Source organism: Anomaloglossus baeobatrachus, chromosome 5 (genome assembly GCF_048569485.1).
Source record: "Anomaloglossus baeobatrachus isolate aAnoBae1 chromosome 5, aAnoBae1.hap1, whole genome shotgun sequence".
Taxonomy (NCBI): Eukaryota; Metazoa; Chordata; class Amphibia; order Anura; family Aromobatidae; genus Anomaloglossus; species Anomaloglossus baeobatrachus.
The window spans coordinates 294604867-294626622 of record NC_134357.1 but is presented as its reverse complement, the minus strand read 5'-3'; the positions used below and the strand labels follow the sequence as shown (position 1 = coordinate 294626622).

Here is a 21756-nt window from a genome sequence, read left to right as displayed (position 1 = left end):
GTATATGCTATTTTATGTGTGCTACCTGCGTGTCTATAGTAATATATGCGTGCTACATGTGTATGTATACTATTATGTGTGCATACTGTTATATGTGTCAGTGTATATACTGTTATGTGTGCTACAGGTGTATGTATACTATTATATAAGTGTATACTATAATATGTGTGCTACAGGTGTATGTATACTATTATATAAGTGTATACTATTATATAAGTGTATACTATATGTGTGTATTCTATTATGTGTGCTACAGGTATATGTATACTATTATATATGTTTATACTATATGTGTGTGCTACATGGGTGTGTAAATACTATTATATGCATGCTACAGGTATATGTATTGTATTGTGTGTGCTACTTGTGTATGTATACTATTATGTGTGCTACATGTGTATGTATACTATTGTATGTGTGTATACTATAATATGTGTGCTACAGGTGTATGTATACTATTATGTGTGCTACATGTGTGTGCATACTATTATATGTGTTTACAGGTGTATGTATACTACTTTATATGTGCACGTGTATGTATACTATTATATACTGTATGTGCTACATGTGTGTATACTATTACAGTTAGGTCCAGAAATATTTGGACAGTGACACAAGTTTTGTTATTTTAGCTGTTTACAAAAACATGTTCAGAAATACAATTATATATATAATATGGGCTGAAAGTGCACACTCCCAGCTGCAATATGAGAGTTTTCACATCCAAATCGGAGAAAGGGTTTAGGAATCATAGCTCTGTAATGCATAGCCTCCTCTTTTTCAAGGGACCAAAAGTGATTGGACAAGGGACTCTAAGGGCTGCAATTAACTCTGAAGGCGTCTCCCTCGTTAACCTGTAATCAATGAAGTAGTTAAAAGGTCTGGGGTTGATTACAGGTGTGTGGTTTTGCATTTGGAAGCTGTTGCTGTGACCAGACAACATGCGGTCTAAGGAACTCTCAATTGAGGTGAAGCAGAACATTCTGAGGCTGAAAAAAAAGAAAAAATCCATCAGAGAGATAGCAGACATGCTTGGAGTAGCAAAATCAACAGTCGGGTACATTCTGAGAAAAAAGGAATTGACTGGTGAGCTTAGGAACTCAAAAAGGCCTGGGCGTCCACGGATGACAACAGTGGTGGATGATCGCCGCATACTTTCTTTGGTGAAGAAGAACCTGTTCACAACATCAACTGAAGTCCAGAACACTCTCAGTGAAGTAGGTGTATCTGTCTCTAAGTCAACAGTAAAGAGAAGACTCCATGAAAGTAAATATAAAGGGTTCACATCTAGATGCAAACCATTCATCAATTCCAAAAATAGACAGGCCAGAGTTAAATTTGCTGAAAAACACCTCATGAAGCCAGCTCAGTTCTGGAAAAGTATTCTATGGACAGATGAGACAAAGATCAACCTGTACCAGAATGATGGGAAGAAAAAAGTTTGGAGAAGAAAGGGAACGGCACATGATCCAAGGCACACCACATCCTCTGTAAAACATGGTGGAGGCAACGTGATGGCATGGGCATGCATGGCTTTCAATGGCACTGGGTCACTTGTGTTTATTGATGACATAACAGCAGACAAGAGTAGCCGGATGAATTCTGAAGTGTACCGGGATATACTTTCAGCCCAGATTCAGCCAAATGCCGCAAAGTTGATCGGACGGCGCTTCATAGTACAGATGGACAATGACCCCAAGCATACAGCCAAAGCTACCCAGGAGTTCATGAGTGCAAAAAAGTGGAACATTCTGCAATGGCCAAGTCAATCACCAGATCTTAACCCAATTGAGCATGCATTTCACTTGCTCAAATCCAGACTTAAGACGGAAAGACCCACAAACAAGCAAGACCTGAAGGCTGCGGCTGTAAAGGCCTGGCAAAGCATTAAGAAGGAGGAAACCCAGCGTTTGGTGATGTCCATGGGTTCCAGACTTAAGGCAGTGATTGCCTCCAAAGGATTCGCAACAAAATATTGAAAATAAAAAATTTTTTTGGTTTGGTTTATTTGTCCAATTACTTTTGACCTCCTAAAATGTGGAGTGTTTGTAAAGAAATGTGTACAATTCCTACAATTTCTATCAGATATTTTTGTTCAAACCTTCAAATTAAACGTTACAATCTGCACTTGAATTCTGTTGTAGAGGTTTCATTTCAAATCCAATGTGGTGGCACGCAGAGCCCAACTCGCCAAAATTGTGTCACTGTCCAAATATTTCTGGACCTAACTGTATGTGTGTGTGTGTGTGTGTGTGTGTGTGTGTGTGTGTGTGTGTACTACTATATATGTGTGCTACAGGTGTATGTATACTATTATATGTTTGTATACTATTTGTGTGCTACATGGGTGTGTATATATTATGTGTGTATACTATTATATGCGTGCACATTGTCCTGCTGGAAAAAAAACAGTCCTCACAGTTGGGGGAACATTGCCTGAGCAGAAGGAAGCAACTGTTTTTCCAGGATAACCTTGTATGCGGCTTGAGTCATACTTCCTTCGCAAAGTTTAATCTGCCCAATTCCAGCCTTGCTGAAGCATCCTCAGATCATCACCGATCCTCAACCAAATTTCGGAGTGGGTGCAAGACACTGTGGCTTGTACGCCTCTCCAGGTCTCCGTCTAACCAATAGACGACCAAGTGTTGAGCAAAGCTGAAAAGGACAATGCGCCATGCCACACAGCTAGGTCAATCAATGTGTGGATGAAGGACCACCACATCAAAACCCTGTCATTGCCAGCCCAATCTCCAGACCTGAACCCCATTGAAATCCTCTGGAATATAATCAAGAGGAAGATGGATAGTCACAAGCCATCAAACAAAGAGGAACTGCTTACAATTTTTGCACCAGGAGTGGCATAAAGTCACCCAAAATCAGTGTGAAAGACTGGTGGAAAGCAGCCAAGACGCATGAAAGCTGTGATTAAAAATCATGGTTATTCCACACAATATTGATTTCTGATCTCTTCCTGAGATAAAACATTAGTATTGTTGTTTCTAAATGGTTATGAACTTGTTTTCTTTGCATTATTGGAGGTCTGAAAGCAATGCATTGTTTTGTTATGTTGACCATTTCTCATTTTTAGAAAATAAATAGAAAATGTATTGCTTGGAAATTCGGAGACGTTGTCAGTAGTTTATAGAATAAGAGAACAATTTACATTTTACTCGATAATATAAAGAGAAAAATCAGAAAAACTGAAAATTTTGCAGTGGTCTCTTAATTATTGCCAGATCTGTGTGTATATATAATATATATATATGTTGTGTGTGTATGCTATTATATATGACTAGAAGGTGGCCCGATTCTACGCATCGGGTATTCTAGAATTTACGTATTGTGTAGTTCATGTATGATTTTTGTTATATATATAGATGTTGTTGTGTGTAGTTACCAAGTGTTTGTGTAGGGCGCTGTACATGTTCTGAGTGTCGCGGGGGGTGAGAGCGGTGTTGTATGTGTGTTGCGTGTGTTGCGTTGTTTGTGGAGCGCTGTGTGTCTGTAGCGTTGTGTGTGTGTGTGTGTTGTGCGGTTTGTGTGGGTGTGGTGTGTTTTGGGGGGAGGTATGTTTTGAGCAATGTGTGTGTTGTGCAGTATGTGCGTATATTTGTGTGTGCAGCGTTGTCTGTGTGTGTGGGTGTCTGTGTAGGGCGTTGTTTGTGATTCCTAGTGTGTGTGTGTTGTGCAGTGCGCGTGTGTGTGTGTGTTGGGGGGAGGTGTGCACCTCCCATCGTGCTCCATCCCCCATGCTGCGCACCCCCCATCGTGCTGCATCCCCCATGCTGCGCACTCCCAAACGTGCTCCATCCGCCATGCTGCGCACTCCCAAACGTGGTCCATCCGCCATGCTGCGCACTCCCAAACGTGCTCCATCCGCCATACTGCGCACTCCCCATCGTGCTGCATCCCCCATGCTGCGCACTCCCAAACGTGCTCCATCCGCCATGCTGCGCACTCCCCATCGTGCTCTATCCGCCATGCTGCACACTCCCAAACGTGCTCCATCCGCCATGCTGCGCACTCCCAAACGTGCTCCATCCGCCATGCTGCGCACCCCCTATCATGCTCCATCCGCCATGCTGCGCACTCCCAAACGTGCTCCACCCGCCATGCTGCGCACTCCCAAACGTGCTCCATCCGCCATGCTGCGCACTCCCAAACGTGCTCCATCCGCCATGCTGCGCACTCCCAAACGTGGTCCATCCGCCATGCTGCGCACTCCCAAACGTGCTCCATCCGCCATGCTGCGCACTCCCAAACGTGCTCCATCCGCCATACTGCGCACTCCCCATCGTGCACCATCCGGCATGCTGCGCACTCCCAAACGTGCTCCATCCGCTATGCTGCGCACTCCCAAACGTGCTCCATCCGCCATGCTGCGCACTTCCAAACGTGCTCCATCCGCCATGCTGCGCACTCCCAAACGTGCTCCATCCGCCATGCTGCGCGCTCCCAAACGTGGTCCATCCGCCATGCTGCGCACTCCCAAACGTGCTCCATCCGCCATGCTGCGCACTCCGAAACGTGCTCCATCCGCCATACTGCACACTCCCAAACGTGCTCCATCCGCCATACTGTGCACTCCCCATCGTGCTCTATCCGCCATGCTGCACACTCCCAAACGTGCTCCATCCGCCATGCTGCGCACTCCCAAACGTGCTCCATCCGCCATGCTGCGCACCCCCTATCATGCTCCATCCGCCATGCTGCGCACTCCCAAACGTGCTCCACCCGCCATGCTGCGCACTCCCAAACGTGCTCCATCCGCCATGCTGCGCACTCCCAAACGTGCTCCATCCGCCATGCTGCGCACTCGCAAACGTGGTCCATCCGCCATGCTGCGCACTCCCAAACGTGCTCCATCCGCCATGCTGCGCACTCCCAAACGTGCTCCATCCGCCATACTGCGCACTCCCCATCGTGCACCATCCGGCATGCTGCGCACTCCCAAACGTGCTCCATCCGCCATGCTGCGCACTCCCAAACGTGCTCCATCCGCCATGCTGCGCACTTCCAAACGTGCTCCATCCGCCATGCTGCGCACTCCCAAACGTGCTCCATCCGCCATGCTGCGCGCTCCCAAACGTGGTCCATCCGCCATGCTGCGCACTCCCAAACGTGCTCCATCCGCCATGCTGCGCACTCCGAAACGTGCTCCAACCGCCATACTGCGCACTCCCAAACGTGCTCCATCCGCCATACTGCGCACTCCCCATCGTGCACCATCCGGCATGCTGCGCACTCCCAAACATGCTCCATCCGTCATGCTGCGCACTCCCAAACGTGCTCCATCCGTCATGCTGCGCACTCCCAAACGTGCTCCATCCGCCATGCTGCGCACTCCCAAACGTGCTCCATCCGCCATGCTGCGCACCCCCCATCATGCTCCATCCGCTTAGGAGTGCGCAGCATGCCGGATGGTGCACGATGGGGAGTGCGCAGTATGGCGGATGGAGCACGTTTGGGAGTGCGCAGCATGGCGGATGGAGCACGTTTGGGAGTGCGCAGCATGGCGGATGGACCACGTTTGGGAGTGCGCAGCATGGCGGATGGACCACGTTTGGGAGTGCGCAGCATGGGGGATGCAGCACGATGGGGAGTGCGCAGTATGGCGGATGGAGCACGTTTGCTCAGCCTCTCTCCTTCCAGCCTCCCTCAGCATCAGCCCCCCCCTCCCAGCCTTCCCCAAGATCAGCCTCTCTGCTCCCAGCCTCCTCCAGCACGCCGTGCTCCTCTGCCGACACTCACCCACACCCGATCGCATCCACTCACCCACACCCGATCGCATCCACTCACCCACACAACCGATCGCATCCACTCACCCACACAACCGATCGCATCCACTCACACACACAACCGATCGCATCCACTCACACACACAACCGATCGCATACACTCACACACACACCCGATCGCATACACTCACACACACACCCGATCGCATACACTCACACACACACCCGATCGCATACACTCACACACACACACCCGATCGCATACACTCACACACACCCGATCGCATACACTCACACACACAGACACTGACGATATTGCACATACGCGCTGATACTCACAACATCCGGGGATATCACATGCTTCTGGCCATGTGATCCTCCGTCAGGTCCTGGAAGCTCACAGCACAATATCGCCGCCGAGAAGCAAGCGATATCCCAGGATGTTGTGAGTATGTGGATGCGATGTGATGTGTGTATGTGAGTGAGTGTGATCTGATTTGTGTGTGTGTGTGTGCTGTTATGTTATGTATGTTCTGCAGCTGCAGGACCTTGATGTGTGGATGCGATGTGATGTGTGTGAGAGTGAGTGTGAGCCGGTGTACACTGGTAACTATGATACACATCGGGTAACTAAGGGACCTTAGTTACCCGATGTGTATAATGGTTACCAGCTTTCACGGCCTCCGTTAAGATCCCAGCATCGCAAGGTTATGTGTGGCGCTGCCGGGATCCTGACGGAGCCGGTGTAGAAGCAAGCGATATCCCAGCATGTTGTGATGTGTGGATGTGATGTGTGGATGTGATGTGTGAGAGTGAGTGTGAGAGTGAGTGTGATCTGATGTGTGTGTACTCACCTGGGAATCGGAGCCCAGTGTCAGTTGGGCCACAGCGAGCGTGCATTGCGTGAGGGGGCGGGGCCTGCAGAGAGCCGGGGCGAGAGGCCAATCCGTGTGGGGGGGCGGGGCCATGGCGAGCCCAGCGGCCAATCAGCTTTGTGTCACCGTAAGGACACAATTTCGGAGCATGACAGACAGACAGACAGACAGACAGACAGACAGACAGACAGAATAAGGCAATTATATATATAGATATGTGTGCTACCTGTGTGTGTGTATACTATTGTGTGTGTACAGTAGCGTAGCTGGCGGGGGGCAGAGGGTGTGGCCGCCCCGGGCCACATGTTCAGAGGGGGCCTACCCAGAGCTGCGATACCATTAACTATGCTGTGCGCGCCGATATAGTTCACCTCTGCGGCAGTGTGGAGGAGACATGATCTCCCTGCACTGCTGATGATGACAGCGCACACGCAGGACACAGAGTCCCAGCGTGGTGACGTAATCGCTCAGCGCCGGGACTCTGCTGTCTTGTGCGTGCAATGTCCTGCCTGCACTGCACAGCTCAAGACTTGATGGAGCAGGTGAGTATATGATTTTTTTTTTTTTTGTTTGTAAAACGCAGAACATGGGACATGTATACCAAGGCTGGGAGCCCATATACACCAGCACAGGGCCCAGGCTGAAGGCCCACATGCATCAGGCTGGGGGCTCATATATACTAACATGAGGGCCCATATATACTAGCATGGGGCCCAGGGTGGAAGCCCATATACACTAGCATGGGACCCAGGTTGGCAGTCCATATACACCAGAATGGGACCCATTTCGGGGGCCTATATACACCAGACTGGGGGTCCATATACACCAGGATTGGGATATACTATAAATACCAGGATGGGGGACATTATTACATAATGAGGGGGGAGTAACACATGTATTGATAGGTTTTAGAAAGCTGAAAGGGCTCGTACATGTGACATAAACATGAGAATTGGGGGGGGGGGGGCAGATCCAAATGTTGCATCGGGGACCATCGGACTCTAGTTATGCCACTGGTGTGGGGGGCACGTATAGAGTGTGAGGAGCCTTTATACAGTGTGGGAGCTAATGTAGGGGTCATTATACAGTGTGAGAGCTAATGGGGGGCCTTTATACTGTATCGGAGCTAATATGCGGGCTGTCATATACTGTGAGAACTACTTTGGGGGCCCTCATACAGTGTGTGGGGCCACTATTGAAGCCATTATACAATGTGGGGACTGCTGTGGGAACAATTAATCAGTGTGTCAGCTACTATGGTGTCCATTATACAGTGTGTGGACTGCTTTGGGGGGAGCTGTAGGCCCATCATACTGTGTATAGGGGAGGGGTAGAGGCATCTTACTGTGTATAGGGGAGGGGTAGAGGCATCCTACTGTGTATAGGGGAGGTGTAGAGGAATCATACTGTGTATAGGGGAGGGGTAGAGGTATCATATTGTGTATAGGGGAGGGGTAGAGGTATCAGATTGTGTATAGGGGAGGGGTAGAGGTATCATACTATGTATAGTGGCGATATCAAACTTTGTAAGGGGAGGTGTAGAGGTATACTGTGTATAGGGGAGCTGTACGGTTATCATACTGTGTATAGGGTAGGTGTAGAGGCATCATACTGTGCATAGAGGAAGTGTAGAGGCATCATATTGTGTATAGGGGAGCCATGGGAACATCATACTGTGTATAGGGGAGGTATAAGTGCTTCATACTGTATATAGACGAGCTGTACATGAGAGGGACTTTATTAAATGTTAAGTGGAGACTTAGGAACCATTATTGTTATAGGGGCACTCAGAGTATTGTGACCGTCAAAGGCACACTGGGGGCATTATTACTTTCTAGGAGCAATATGTGGGCACTTTTCTAGGGCACTTACACAGGTCATTAATATTTTCTAGGGGGAAATGTTACCATTTAGAGGGCACAAATGAGGCATTTTACCATGTAAAGGGCACAGTGGTGGCATTAATATGTGGGGGGCACAGTGGTGACATTATTATGTGGGAGGCACAGTGGTGACATTATTACCATGTGGGGGCACAGTAGTGGCATTACTATATGGGGGGTACAGTGGTGGCATTAGTACCATGTGGGGGCACAGTGGGGGCATTATTACCATGTGGGGGCACAGTGGTGGCATTACTATGTGGGGGGCACAGTGGTGGCATTATTACCATGTGGGGGCACAGTGGTGGCATTACTATGTGGGGGGCACGGTGGTGGCATTATTACTATGTGGGGGCATTATGTGGGAGGCACAGTGGGTCATTATTACCATGTGGGAGGCACAGTGGTGGCATTACTATGTGGGGGGCACAGTGGTGGCATTATTACCATGTGGGGGCATTATTATGTGGGAGGCACAGTGGTGGCATTATTACCATGTGGGGGCACAGTGGTGGCATTATGTGGGGGCACAGTAGTGGCATTACTATATGGGGGGTACAGTGGTGGCATTATTACCAAGTGGGGGCACAGTGGGGGCATTATTACCATGTGGGGGCACAGTGGTGGCATTACTATGTGGGAGGCACAGTGGTGGCATTATTACCATGTGGGGGCACAGTGGTGGCATTATTACCATGTGGGGGCACAGTGGAGGCATTAGTATGTGAGGGGCACAGTGGTGACATTAGTATGTGGGGGCACAGTTTTGTCATTAGTATGTGGGGGGCACAGTGGTGACATTAGTATGTGGGGGCACAGTTTTGTCATTAGTATGTGAGGGGCACAGTGGTGACAGTATGTGGGGGCACAGTTTTGTCATTAGTATGTGGGGGGCACAGTGGTGGCATTATTACCATGTGGGGGCACAGTTTTGTCATTAGTATGTGGGGGGCACAGTGGTGACATTAGTATGTGGGGGGCACAGTGGTGGCATTATTACCATGTGGGTGCACAGTGGTGACATTAGTATGTGGGGGCACAGTTTTGTCATTAGTATGTGGGGGGCACAGTGGTGGCATTATTACCATGTGGGAGCACAGTGGTGGCATTACTATGTGTGGCAGTAAGAGGAGCACGGTTTTTGTGCCACACAGCAGGTGCAGTAATAGGGACACATACAACAGCAGTGGCTCAGTATTGGGGTGACGGCAGGATGAGGAGTTTGTGCAGGTTGGGATTAGATGGGGTTCGGTGCCAGAAGTGTGAGGAGTCAAATGTGTCTTTGTTGCAATTTCTGTAGACGAGTTGTGGCTGGAAGAAGTTGTCATGTCGGTCTGGGCCAGATGGAAAAGACGAACAATTCCATCCGAAAGAATGTCAGCTGTAAGGGGTACTTTGCACACTACAACATCACAAGCCGATGGTAGCGATGCCGAACGCGATAGTCCCGCCCCCGTCGCAGCTGCGATATCTTGTGATAGCTGCCGTAGCGAACATTATCGCTACGCCAGCTTCACATGCACTAACCTGCCCTGCGACGTCGCTCTGGCTGGCGAACCGCCTCCTTCCTAAGGGGGCGTTCGGCGTCACAGCGACGTCACACGGCAGGCGGCCAATAGAAGCGGAGGGGCGGAGATGAGCGGGACGTAAACATCCCGCTCACCTCCTTCCTTCCGCATTGCAGCCGGGATGCAGGTAGGAGATGTTCCTCGCTCCTGCGGCTTCATAGGCAGCGGTGTGTGCTGCCGCAGGAGCGAGGAACAACATCGTAACATCAGTCCTTCCGAAATTATGGAAATGACCGACCCTACACCGATCATACGATTTCGGCGCTTTTGCGCTCGTTAATTGTAGTAAAAACGATTCACATACTCCGATGCCGACAGCGACGCCGGATGTGCGTCACTTTCTATTTGACCCCACCGACATCGCACCTGCGATGTCGTAGTGTGCAAAGTACCCCTAAGTCACTGCACTGTGATCTCTTGTATGTGCTGCAGGACCGATATCTACCACTATATAGTCACCATACAGCGGTAATATCAGTGTCATCTGCCGAGGTTCCACTATACCCATGATTAGTCTGCGCCACCGTAGTTATCATGGTTACCTGGTTAGGGGCGCAATCAGATGTTTCCCCCCCCCCCCTAAGCTGAAACAATAGCTATGCCACTGGTGTGGTACATGTATGTGTATATATTATTGTGTGTGCTTCGTGTATGTGTATATACTATTATGTGTGCTGTGTGTGTATATACTATAATGTGTGCTACGTGTGTGTGTATATATTATATGTGTGTGTACTATTATATATGTGCTACGTCTGTGTATTATTATATGTGTGTGCGTAATATATTTATATTTGTCTGTGTGGACATACTATTTGTGCTGAACATGAGGGGGTAATATATATATATATATATATATATATATATATACATATATACATACACACACACACCAACACCCACGTGGTGCTACAGAACAAATGTATGGAGACCTCAGTGGCAATGTAGAACGCATGTATAGGCCACGGTGAATGCAGAGTTTATGTATGGGGCTCTAGGTGGTGCTACCAATGCCTGTATGGGGCTCTAGGTGGTGCTACAGAATGCCTGTATAGGCATGCAGAGATCAATGTTCAATAGAATACCCTGTTATACCCTGTCCTGGTGTCCCAGGAGCTCCGGGGTTTGTCTTGATTTCATCCTTGCCTCACCATTCTGGTAGAAGCTGAAGGTCCTGCAAGGACCTTAAGGTCTCCTGACCTAAGAATATTACATGACCTGATTATGTTGGCAGGTTTTTAGGCACTACCTAGCGAGTAGGCTTGTGATGCTTGTGTGAAGGTGTGGTGGGGGCATCATTATGTGTTACTTTGTGGGGACTATGTGGCTATTATGCTGTGTGTGGGGGGGGTATTTCGGGAACTATACTGTGTGGGGGTGGCTATGGGGATATCAAACTGTGTCTGAGGGAGCTGCAGGGCATCATAATATATGTGGGGGGATATACTGTGGGAGCTTTTGGGGGGGATCATGAAAGCAGTACTGTGTGGGAACACTAATGGGCTTCACTAGGAACAATATCTATGTGTGGACACATAGAAAGAACTAGGCGATGTTAGAGAAGTGGCTTGACACACCACAGTTTTAAGTGTCTCTCTTTTTTGTTTTTCACAGTTGGGAGGTATAGCTGTCCCTAAGGCTACTTTCACACATCCGGTTTGAGCCCTGCGGCTCAATCCGGCTGTGAAAACTATGCAACGGATGCGGTGAAAACACCGCATCCTTTGCATACGTTTTTACATGCGGCCGGTCCGGTTTTTTCCGGTTGCGGCATGCTACTGAGCATGCGCAGTGGAAAATACCGCATGCGGCGACCGGATGCGGTTTTTTCCGCATCGCGCCGCATCCGGCCTCCATAGGGATGCATTGAAAAATGCGCCGCAGCGGCCGGATGCGGCGCGATGCGGTGTTTTTTGCCGGAGCAAAAAACGTTGCAGGGTACGTTCGATCCGGCCGCCGCATCGGCTAAATCTGCCGCATGCGGCAAAAACCGGACCGAACGCAAGCCCCTACGGCACAATGCGGCACTAATGTAAGTCAATGCAAAAAAAAACCGCAATCGGCGTTACAAAAGCCGGTTGCGGTTTTTCTGCAGAACGCCGTATTGTGCCGCAGAGCAAAAATCCGGATGTGTGAAAGTACCCTAACACATACAATGCCGTAGATGTCTCTACATGCCTCCTGACATGTTATTTCCAATGAAGGATTCATCCATAAAGTCTACTGTGAGGAATTCAGTAACTAAGGGTAGGACTAATGGCCCGTTACTGGACTGCTGGCCCGCAGGTATGAGACGCTCCATGTAAGTGCTAACTCCCTGATGAAAGGACCCGTGTGTCCATGCCGTCTCCAATTTCAGTGGAACATACCCTGATGCCTCTCTCCGCAAACGTGCCTGCCTCCGAGCTATGCATTAGGGGTGATGTCTGTCTCTCTGCCGCTGATCTGTTCATAAGTTCAGTCTATTGGTGGGTATGCGGGCTTAGGTCGCCTAGGCAACCTGGTAAACTGATATAGACACAGGCCTAATATGATTGGTTAATGCTGTGGGCCCCACCAAACTAGGGACCCACCGTACAGCAGATGTATATGAACACAAGGAACAGAAGTGAGTATATATATATTTATACAGTACTGTGCAAAAGTCTTAGGCAGGTGTGGAAAAAAATGCTGAAAAGTAAGAATACTTTTAAAAATGGAAATGTTAAGTATCAATTAAAATACAAAGTGAATTAATAAACGAGAAATCTAAATCCAATTAATATGTGGTGTGACCACTATGTGTTTTAGAATAAGCATTAGTTTTTCTAGGTACGCTTGCACACAGTTTTTGAAGAAGCTCAGCAGGGAGGTTGTTCCAAACATCTTGGAGAACTAACCTCAGATCTTCTGTGGATGTAGACTTGTGCAAATCCTTCTGTGTCTTCATGTAATCCATGAGACTTAAAGGGTTATTCCCATCTCCAATATCGTATCCCAATATGTAGTAGGTATTATAATAATAATAATAATAATAATAATATAATATTAGCAAACACCTCCAATTAGAAATGTAGTATAGTTTTCCTGATACAGCCATGTCTCTTGTGCAGGGCATTACAGGTTAGGTATCCATGGTTACGGCCACGCAGAGTGACAGTTAGTTAGTTGCTTGTGGTCGTAACTATAGATACCTGAGGTCCTGCAATGCCCTGCACATGAGGTAAGTTATATTGTGAATCAGGAGAACTATACTTCATTTCTAATTGAAGGCATTTGCTATTATTATTACACCTACTACATATTGGGATAGGATCTTGGAGATGGGAATAACCCTTTAATGATGTTGAGATTAGGCCACTGTGGGGGCCAAATCATCACTTCAAGGTCTCTGTTCTTCTTTACACTGGAGCTTAGCACCTAATGACATCCACCTCTATTTCACAGCATTGAGGACACTATTAATCCTGACAAAATACCTAACTCCATTTGCTAAAATGCAGCCCCAAACTTGCAAGGAACCTTCACCTTGCTTCACTGTTGCCTGCAGACCCTCATTATTTTATTGTTTTCCAGAAGTTCGTTAGGGTATGATTCCCCTTGCGTATGACTTGTGCGAGTCTTGCATCGTTATCACCCATCACGGCCACACACTCTCCTGACAGGAGCGGGTCGGCTGCATGAAAATGCATACAGCAGACCCGCTTCTGTCAGGAGATTGTGTGTTCTGCCGGGTGATACTGATGCGAGACTCGCACAAGTCATACGCAAGGGGAATCATACCCTAACGAACTTCCTTCCCTTACAGCCAAATTTTTCACATTTTGTCTTATTAAGGCCACTTTACACACAGTGACATCACTAGTGATGTCGCTGGTGAAAGCACCTGCCCCCGTCAGTTGTGAGTCATGGGCAAATCGCTGCCCCTGGCGCACAACATTGCTAACACCCGTCACACACACTTACCTTCCTAGCAACGTCGCTGTGGCCGGCGAACCGCCTCCTTTCTAAAGGCTACTTTACACGCTGCGATCTCGCTAGCGAGATCGCTAGCATGCGTGCCTGCTCCCATCGGTTGTGCGTCACAGGCAAATTGCTGCTCGTAGCGCACAACATCGCTCGGACCCGTCATACTACTTACCTGCCTAGCGACGTCGCTGTGACCGGCGAACCGCCTCCTTTCTAAGGGGGCGTTTCGTTCGGCGTCACAGCGACGTTACTAAGCGGCCACCCAATCGAAGTGGAGAGGCGGAGGTGAGCGGGACGAACATCCCGCCCACCTCCTTCCTTCCTCATTGCCGGCGGCCGCAGGTAAGGGGAGGTTCCTCATTCCTGCGGTGTCACATATAGCGATGTGTGCTGCCGCAGGAACAACGAACAACATCGTACCTGCAGCTGCAACGATATTTGGGAATAGGGGAGCATGCCAACGATAAACGATTTTGCACGATTTTGCGACCTTTGTTGAACGCACGTAAGTGTCACACACAACGACATCGCTAACGCAGCCGAATTCCGTGACCCCAACGACATCGCTTTAGCGATGTTGCTGCGTGTAAAGCGGCCTTTTGCGACCGCCCAATAGAAGCGGAGGGGCGGAGATGAGCGGCCGTAACATTCCGCCCACCTCCTTCCTTCCTCGTTGCCGGCGGCCGCAGGTACGATGTTGTTCCTCGTTCCTGCGGTGTCACACATAGTGATGTGTGCTGCCGCAGGAACGACGAACAACCTGCGTCTAAAAGCAGCAACGATATTTGAGATTAGAACGACATGTCAACGATCAACGATATGGTGAGTATTTTTGATCGTTAGCGGTTGTTCGTACGTTTCATACGCAACGACGTCACTAACGAGGCCGGATTTGCGTCACAAATTCCGTGACCCCAACGACATCTCGTTAGCGATGTTGTTGCGTGTAAAGTGGCCTTTAGTCGAAAGCACCTGCTGCCATCTTTCTGCACCGCTTTTTTCCATAGTTGATTCTTTTGGCTTTTTTTTCCATGTCGATATTATGTTTATTGGCCACAATTCTTCAATGAAGGCCACTTCTGGACAGACTTCTCCAAACAATATACGGTAGTCGTGTTCAAACATTTTGTGAATGACACAAATTTTGTATTTCACAAAGTTTCCTGCTTCAGTTTTTATAATGGCAATTTGCTTTGACTTTAGATTGTTATAAAGAGTGATCAGATGAATGTCAAATTTTGTCAGTCATTCCTTGCCATGAAAATAACCACACAATTTCCACTGACTTTCAGCCCTGCCACAAAATGATCTACTTATGGTGCAAATGCCAGAAGTTGCAATATTTTTGCACAGCTCCCTATTTTGCAAACATTTTGTGCCTTTTCAAAGCAATTGCACATATAGTGAGGCTAGGGGTTTCGAAGGCTCGCCTGGTGAAAGAGGAACAACAATTAAGCTACTACTCTCCAAGAAAAACATCAAGGACAGACTGGCATTTTGCAATAATTACAGGGACTGGACTGCAGAGGGCTGGAGTAATGTTATTTTCTCTGATGAAGCCACATTCAGACTGTTTGGGACATCTGGAAGAATGATTGTCTAGAGAATAAATGGTGAGCGCTGCCTCCTTGAGATGTGTCTCAAGCCAACAGTAAAGGCGGCCGGATGCGGCGCGATGCGGCAAAAACCGCATCCGGCTGCCGCATGCGGTTTTTGCCACTGCGCATGCTCAGTAGCATGCCGCAAGCGGCAAAAACCGGACGGATCATTCACTTTGCGTCTTGCTTATTAATAAAAAAAACAATTCTGTTTCAATGCACTCCTTTGCAGCATCATTTTTACCCTATTTATAAAGAGCTTTTTCACAGTATATTGTGCATGCGTGCGACTGTAATAAATAAATGAATATATTAGATAGCAACATTTAGTTAGGTCTGGAAATATTTGGACAGTGATTTCAGTTTTGGCATTTTAGCTATTCACCTGAATATATTCAAGATACAGTTAATATGGGCTTAAAGTGCAGACTCTCAGCTTTAATTTAAGGGTATTCTCATCCTAATAGGAACAAGGGTTTAGAAATTACAGCTCTTTAATATGTAGCTGTCTCTTTTTCATGGGACCAAAAGTAAGTAGACCATTATTTCATCAGCTCTTTAATGAGCTATTGCCTTTTTAATCCATCATCCATTAAGCAAGCAAAAAGGTCTGGAGCTGCTTCTAGGTATGGCATTAGCATTTTGATGCTTTAATTTAGCAGTCTGTTAGCCCCTTTTTCCCTTGCTTGATGCAGTCCTATTTGCACCCATCAGAGCCTAGTCTATTGACTCGTTTCATTGCTCTAAATTATCTGTTTCCAATTTCTACTGTCCACTTTTCATACTTCTTTACAAACTCGAGACAACGCTTCTTATGACAATTTTGAAGTCAGGGCTTCTTCACCTTCTTTCGGGCCACCATTCCAGAGTTGTGAAACATGTGTTGCACAGTACTTGCATGGCCGTCTGTGATCTTACTATAAGGCCCCCTTCACACGTCAGTGATTCTGGTACGTATGTGCTTTTTTTTTTGTACGTACCAGAATCACTGACATACGCAGACCCATTATAATCAATGGGTCTGCTCACACATCAGTGATTTTTCACTGAACGTGTCTCCGTGCAGTGTACACACGTGTCCGTGATTCTGCATGGAGACAAGTCCGTTTTTTTCTGGCATCACTGATGACCCACGGACCACACTATGGTGTGATCCATGTGTGATCCGTGAAACACGTACCAGAAAAACACTGACATATTAAATAATAAACATTTTCAACTAACCTTTCCAGCGATTTGCTGTGCAGCCTCCACTCTCTGCAGCTCCTGCCCAGCTCATGAATATTCATGAAAGCAGGAACAGCCGACCCGGAAGTAGCTGCAGAGAGCGGTGGGCGGACGCTGCAGAGCCGAGGAGTTCAGCACCATGGACAGCAGGAGTGAAGGCAGGTGAGTAATGTCCATTTGCAATCACGGATTGCACATGGATAACCCACGTGTGCCGTGAATCACGGAACAGGGAGGGACATGTGCGTCTTTTACACATCAGTGAAGAACGTCAGTGTTTTTCACTGACGTGTGAAGGGGGCCTTAGAATGCATACGAGCCACCTCCACTGCTGGGTTTGTCATGCTAGAACTGATAGACCTTGGGAGTTGCTAATTTGTTGACTTCTGATATTGTGCCTGGACGTCCACCTCTTGAGTTTTGAATAGATGGACAGACTTTGTTTAATATTCTTCCAACTGTCATGGCACTCACATGATACAGTTTGTCAGTTTTCTTGGTTGAAAGACCGCAATCGATGAGCTTGCTGATGCTATTTTTCTAATCTTGGGCAATCTTCTTCATAGCTTTTTCGTGATTTGAACCAGTAATTTTAGCTTGGGAATCCACCTAATAACACACTGAACTACGATGGGCTGCTAAGTCTTTGGCTTTACCCAGAAAAAAACGAGATAGGATGAAACTTTACATTTATTCGTTATACTCTCCACTGATGTCAACACACTTCTTACATCGGTATTCCAAGTTCTGTAAGACTAGCAAAAAAAAGGATTTCGGTTGTGCCTCAAACCAGACATCCGTAGCCGCCATAGCATCAGAAATGGTGTGAAATTTGGTACCCTTGAGGTGTTTCTTTAGGTTTGGAAACATGATAGTCAGAGGGAGCTAGATCTGGGGAATAAGGTGGTTGGTCAACCAGCTGGAAGGCCAGCTCTGCCAGTTTTGCCGTGGTCGCTTGTGCAGTGAGAGCAGAGGTGTTGTCTTGCAGGAACAAGATTCCTTTGGACAGCTTGCCATGCCTTTTGGCCTTCAGAGCTGCCTTCAGTTGGTCCAAAAGTTCAATGTAATACCTTGCATATAAGGTGGAACCCTTTTGTAGGTAGCCCACTAGCAGCACGCCCTCCTTATCCCAGAACACAGATGCCATCACCTTAGTGGCTGATTTTTGCACCCTGAACTTCTTTGGATGAGGACAACCACTGTGCCTCCACTCTTTTGACTGCTCCTTGTTTTCAGGGTCATGCAAATAATTCCAGGTCTCATCCATAGTGACCAGTCGATCCAGGAAGTTCTTATCAGTCCGGAAACGCTGACAAATAGACCGGGAAGTTTTCACTCGCATGCTTCTCTGATCTGTTGTCAAATATTTGTGGACCCACTTTGCAGATATCTTCTTCATGTCCAAATGGTCATGGATAATGACACAAACACGTTCACGTGAATTCCCCATGATGTCTGCTACAAGGGGCTGCTGAGAAGTGTGAAGAAGTATGTTGACATCAGTGGAGAGTATATGGAATAAATGTAAAGTTTCATCATCCTATCTTGTTTCTTTCTGGGTAAAGCCAAATACTTATCAGCAGCCACTCATAATATAATCACCAGCAGAACTGGGATACAACAGCGCATGGACCAGTTTAATAAAAGCTATAGTCTGCATGGGAAGTCAGGCTCCACCAGGTTAAAAAAAACGGGGAGTGACTTTGATAGGTCTTCTACAACATGTGATCCAAGAAGTAACCAGCAGGCTAGCAGAAATTAACTCCTGCAAGCCTGTTCCCTAATGAGAACACAGCTGATCGACTCCTGAGCCTGTCTGTGTTACTCAAAAGCACCAAAGGAGGCATAGTCTGAAGTGTCAAATTCTGCAGTGTGAACAGCGTCATAGTACTTAGCAAGTTTAGAGCCAAACACCATGTGACAATACCACAAAAAAATATATATATTTTTTTGCATTGTAGCAGTAAGGTGCCCAGTGCTAAATTGATATATTCTTCTATTATACTGAAGATAGCAGTAACAGTGGCCAGTGCAAAATATATCCTTCTGTTATACTGAAGATAGCCACTAGATGGCCACCTCTGCTGCAAAAATAAGCTAAAAAGGAAAATTATTGCTATAGACCTAATTGTGATAAAATGTTAAGCTATTTCACAGGATTAGATTGTTTGACAATTTTAACAAAAGTAATTAAAATTTAGCCTCTAATGTGGAGATAAATTAAGTCAGACACCTGTAGGAGATATGCTTCCTCTTAGGCTATGTTCACACTAGAAAAATGATTTTTCTTAAGAAATTTCTTAAGAAATTTCTTAAGAGTGAAGGATTAGTGCACCTGCGTTAAAAAACGCACCAAAAACGCACCTGCGTTTTTGCCGCGTTTTCGGTGCGTTTTTGCCGCGTTTTCGGTGCGTTTTTGGTGCGTTTTTACCGCTGGTTGCTCCCTGCGTTATTGTGCCAATTATCTATGGCAAAAAAACGCAGTTAGCTGCAGAAAAGAAGTGACATGCTCATTCTTTTTCTTAAGAAAATCTACTGAAAGAATTTTCTTAAGAAAAAAACGCAGTGTGCGCACAGCTAATTTTTTTACCCATAGGTTTTGCTGGGGAATGTCTGCAGAAAGGTTACAAGAATTTCTCAAGAAATTTCTGCAGCAAAAACGGACCCAAAACGCAGGTAAAAAACGCAGTGTGTGAACATAGCCTAAGGCTACTTTCACACATCTGGTTTTTGCTCTGCGGCACAATACGGCGCTCTGCAGAAAAACCGCAACCGTTTTTTTTTGCCGCTGGTTGCGGGTTTTTTTGCGTGGACTTACATTAGTGCCGTATTGTGCCGCATGGGCTTGCATTTGGTCCGTTTTTTGCCGCATGCGGCAGATTTAGCTGATGCCGCGGCCGGATGGAACGTTCCCTGGCACGTTTTTTGCTCCGGCAAAAATCCGCATCGCGCCGCATCCGGCCGCTGCGGCACATTTTGCAATGCATGCCTATGGACGCCGGATGCGGCGCGATGCGGAAAAAACGCATCCGGCCGCCGCATGCGGTTTCTTCCACTGCGCATGCTCAGTAGCGTGCCGCAACTGGAAAAAAATGGACGGGCCGCATGTAAAAACTTATGCAAAGGATGCGGTGTTTTCGCCGCATCCGTTGCATAGGTTTCACAGCCGGATTCAGCCGCACTGCTCAAACCGGATGTGTGAAAGCAGCCTTAGGGGCTTTTTAGAAAATTGATCTATTTATTAAGGTTCCAGATATACTTGTTAGTATGGAAAAAAATAAGTTCTCTTTACATAAAGGGGTATCACACATTATATAAGGCCCTCTAGGGTATCTTATCACAGCCCCCAGAGCATACGCTTATCTCTAGTCAAAGGCATATCCTATTAGCATGAAAAAAATTGTTCTGACAATTGTGCCCCATGATGCGTGTTTTGCGGCTATCTTCATCGGAATTATAACTTAGTACTGGCCACTGTTACTGCTATATTCAGTATAATAGATGAATATATCAATTTAGCACTGGGCACCTTACTGCTAGCATGTAACTCTTACGTTTGGCCTTTTAGGGCAATCTATAGGGTTTGTAAAATCTTTCCTTTTGTGGCATGATTTTTCCTCTTAGGGATCTTATTGGATAATCAAACAAAAATGAACTTTTATGTTTGGCCCATTGGGGTAATATACAAAATTTGTATACAATAACAAGCAGAAGAGTAACAGTGTTTTGAACTTTTGACTTTCAGGCTCCATTTCTCATCATCCACTTCATCTTTGAGCGTGAGACTACCTTCATTTTATAGACAATCATCTTGGCTATCTCATGCACAAATTTGACTTGCAACTATTTAGCATATGATTAGTTAGGCAGATTCTCGTCATGTTAGTGCATTGTTACTGTTTTGCTCCTAAAAATCTAAATTTTAATTTTTATTATTTTGTAAATCCACTTTTAGGCTTTAAACACTGCCTGAATCCTTATGGGTATGCACTCAATCAGATTTAAGCATGTCTCGACCAAAATCTGACCCTAGGTCTTTTCTACACGTTTCCAATCTTGGTGCATACTGGTTGATTCACTTGGGTATGTATACAGCTCTTTCTTCAATGCTACACACGAGTTTTTGATTGGTCCCAATAGTCACCAGACCTCAACTCAGTCCAGCACCTCTACTTAATTGTCATTGAACCATTTCTTAGCCAATCTCGACACGTGCTTCAAGTCATTGTCCTGCTGGAACATTATGTCATCCTTTTCATACCCTTAGTACTTGAAAGTTGTCTCACGCTCAAAGCTGTAGTATGTAGTGGATGGTGAGATATGGAGCCTGAAAGTCAAAAGTTCAAAACTTTGTTACCCTCCTGGTTGTCACTGTATGTTTATAGACCATCTTCATTTAGTATTTATCTTGGACACTTTGTCCTTTGAGAAGACTATGCCTTAAAAAAAAAAATTACTAATTTTGGGCATTTTATTTTTCTTTTTAAAGGTAGGTTTTTATAACTTTCCTATTTTATATCATTTGTTTGTAGCTGAGTAGCATGTTCTCAAGGAAAGCAATTAAAGGGAATCTGTCACCTACTCACCTGTGGGGCGGTCCCATATGGTCGGTCTTATGGGCGTCGCTGTTCTTGGATCCAGCGCCTCCTCTATCCTTGCTGTTCTCAGGTCCAGTGCCACCTCTTCTATCCTTGCGATCACAGTCCTCCTTGCTACGTGTGGATGACGCATCCTACATCATCACAACAGGTCGGCATTGCGCTCCTGCGCACATGCACTTTGCTCTGCCCTGCATGCGTCAGTGCGCCATCCCCTGCTCCCATCGGTGGTTCCATGGCGTGATCATAAAAAGCATCGATAAATACACCAAAAAACATCAACATTTTTCTGAAGCATCTTTTGCTTGAAAACCTCAACTG

At 46.7% G+C, this 21756-nt stretch overlaps 1 protein-coding gene across 2 annotated transcripts in view; it reads right to left on the bottom strand.

Annotated features, from left to right (window-relative positions):
- EXOC7 (exocyst complex component 7) overlaps positions 1-12498 on the bottom strand; it is a 114889-nt gene extending 102391 nt beyond the window's left edge. Inside the window, exon 1 of one of the 2 annotated variants that reach the window (XM_075349592.1) lies at positions 12434-12498. In XM_075349592.1, coding sequence (XP_075205707.1) covers positions 12434-12478 — 45 coding nt within the window. In that variant the 5' untranslated portion in view covers positions 12479-12498. The remainder of the gene's footprint in view (positions 1-12433) is intronic. The other variant, XM_075349588.1, reaches the window with a different exon arrangement.
- Positions 12499-21756: the final 9258 nt, after the last annotated feature.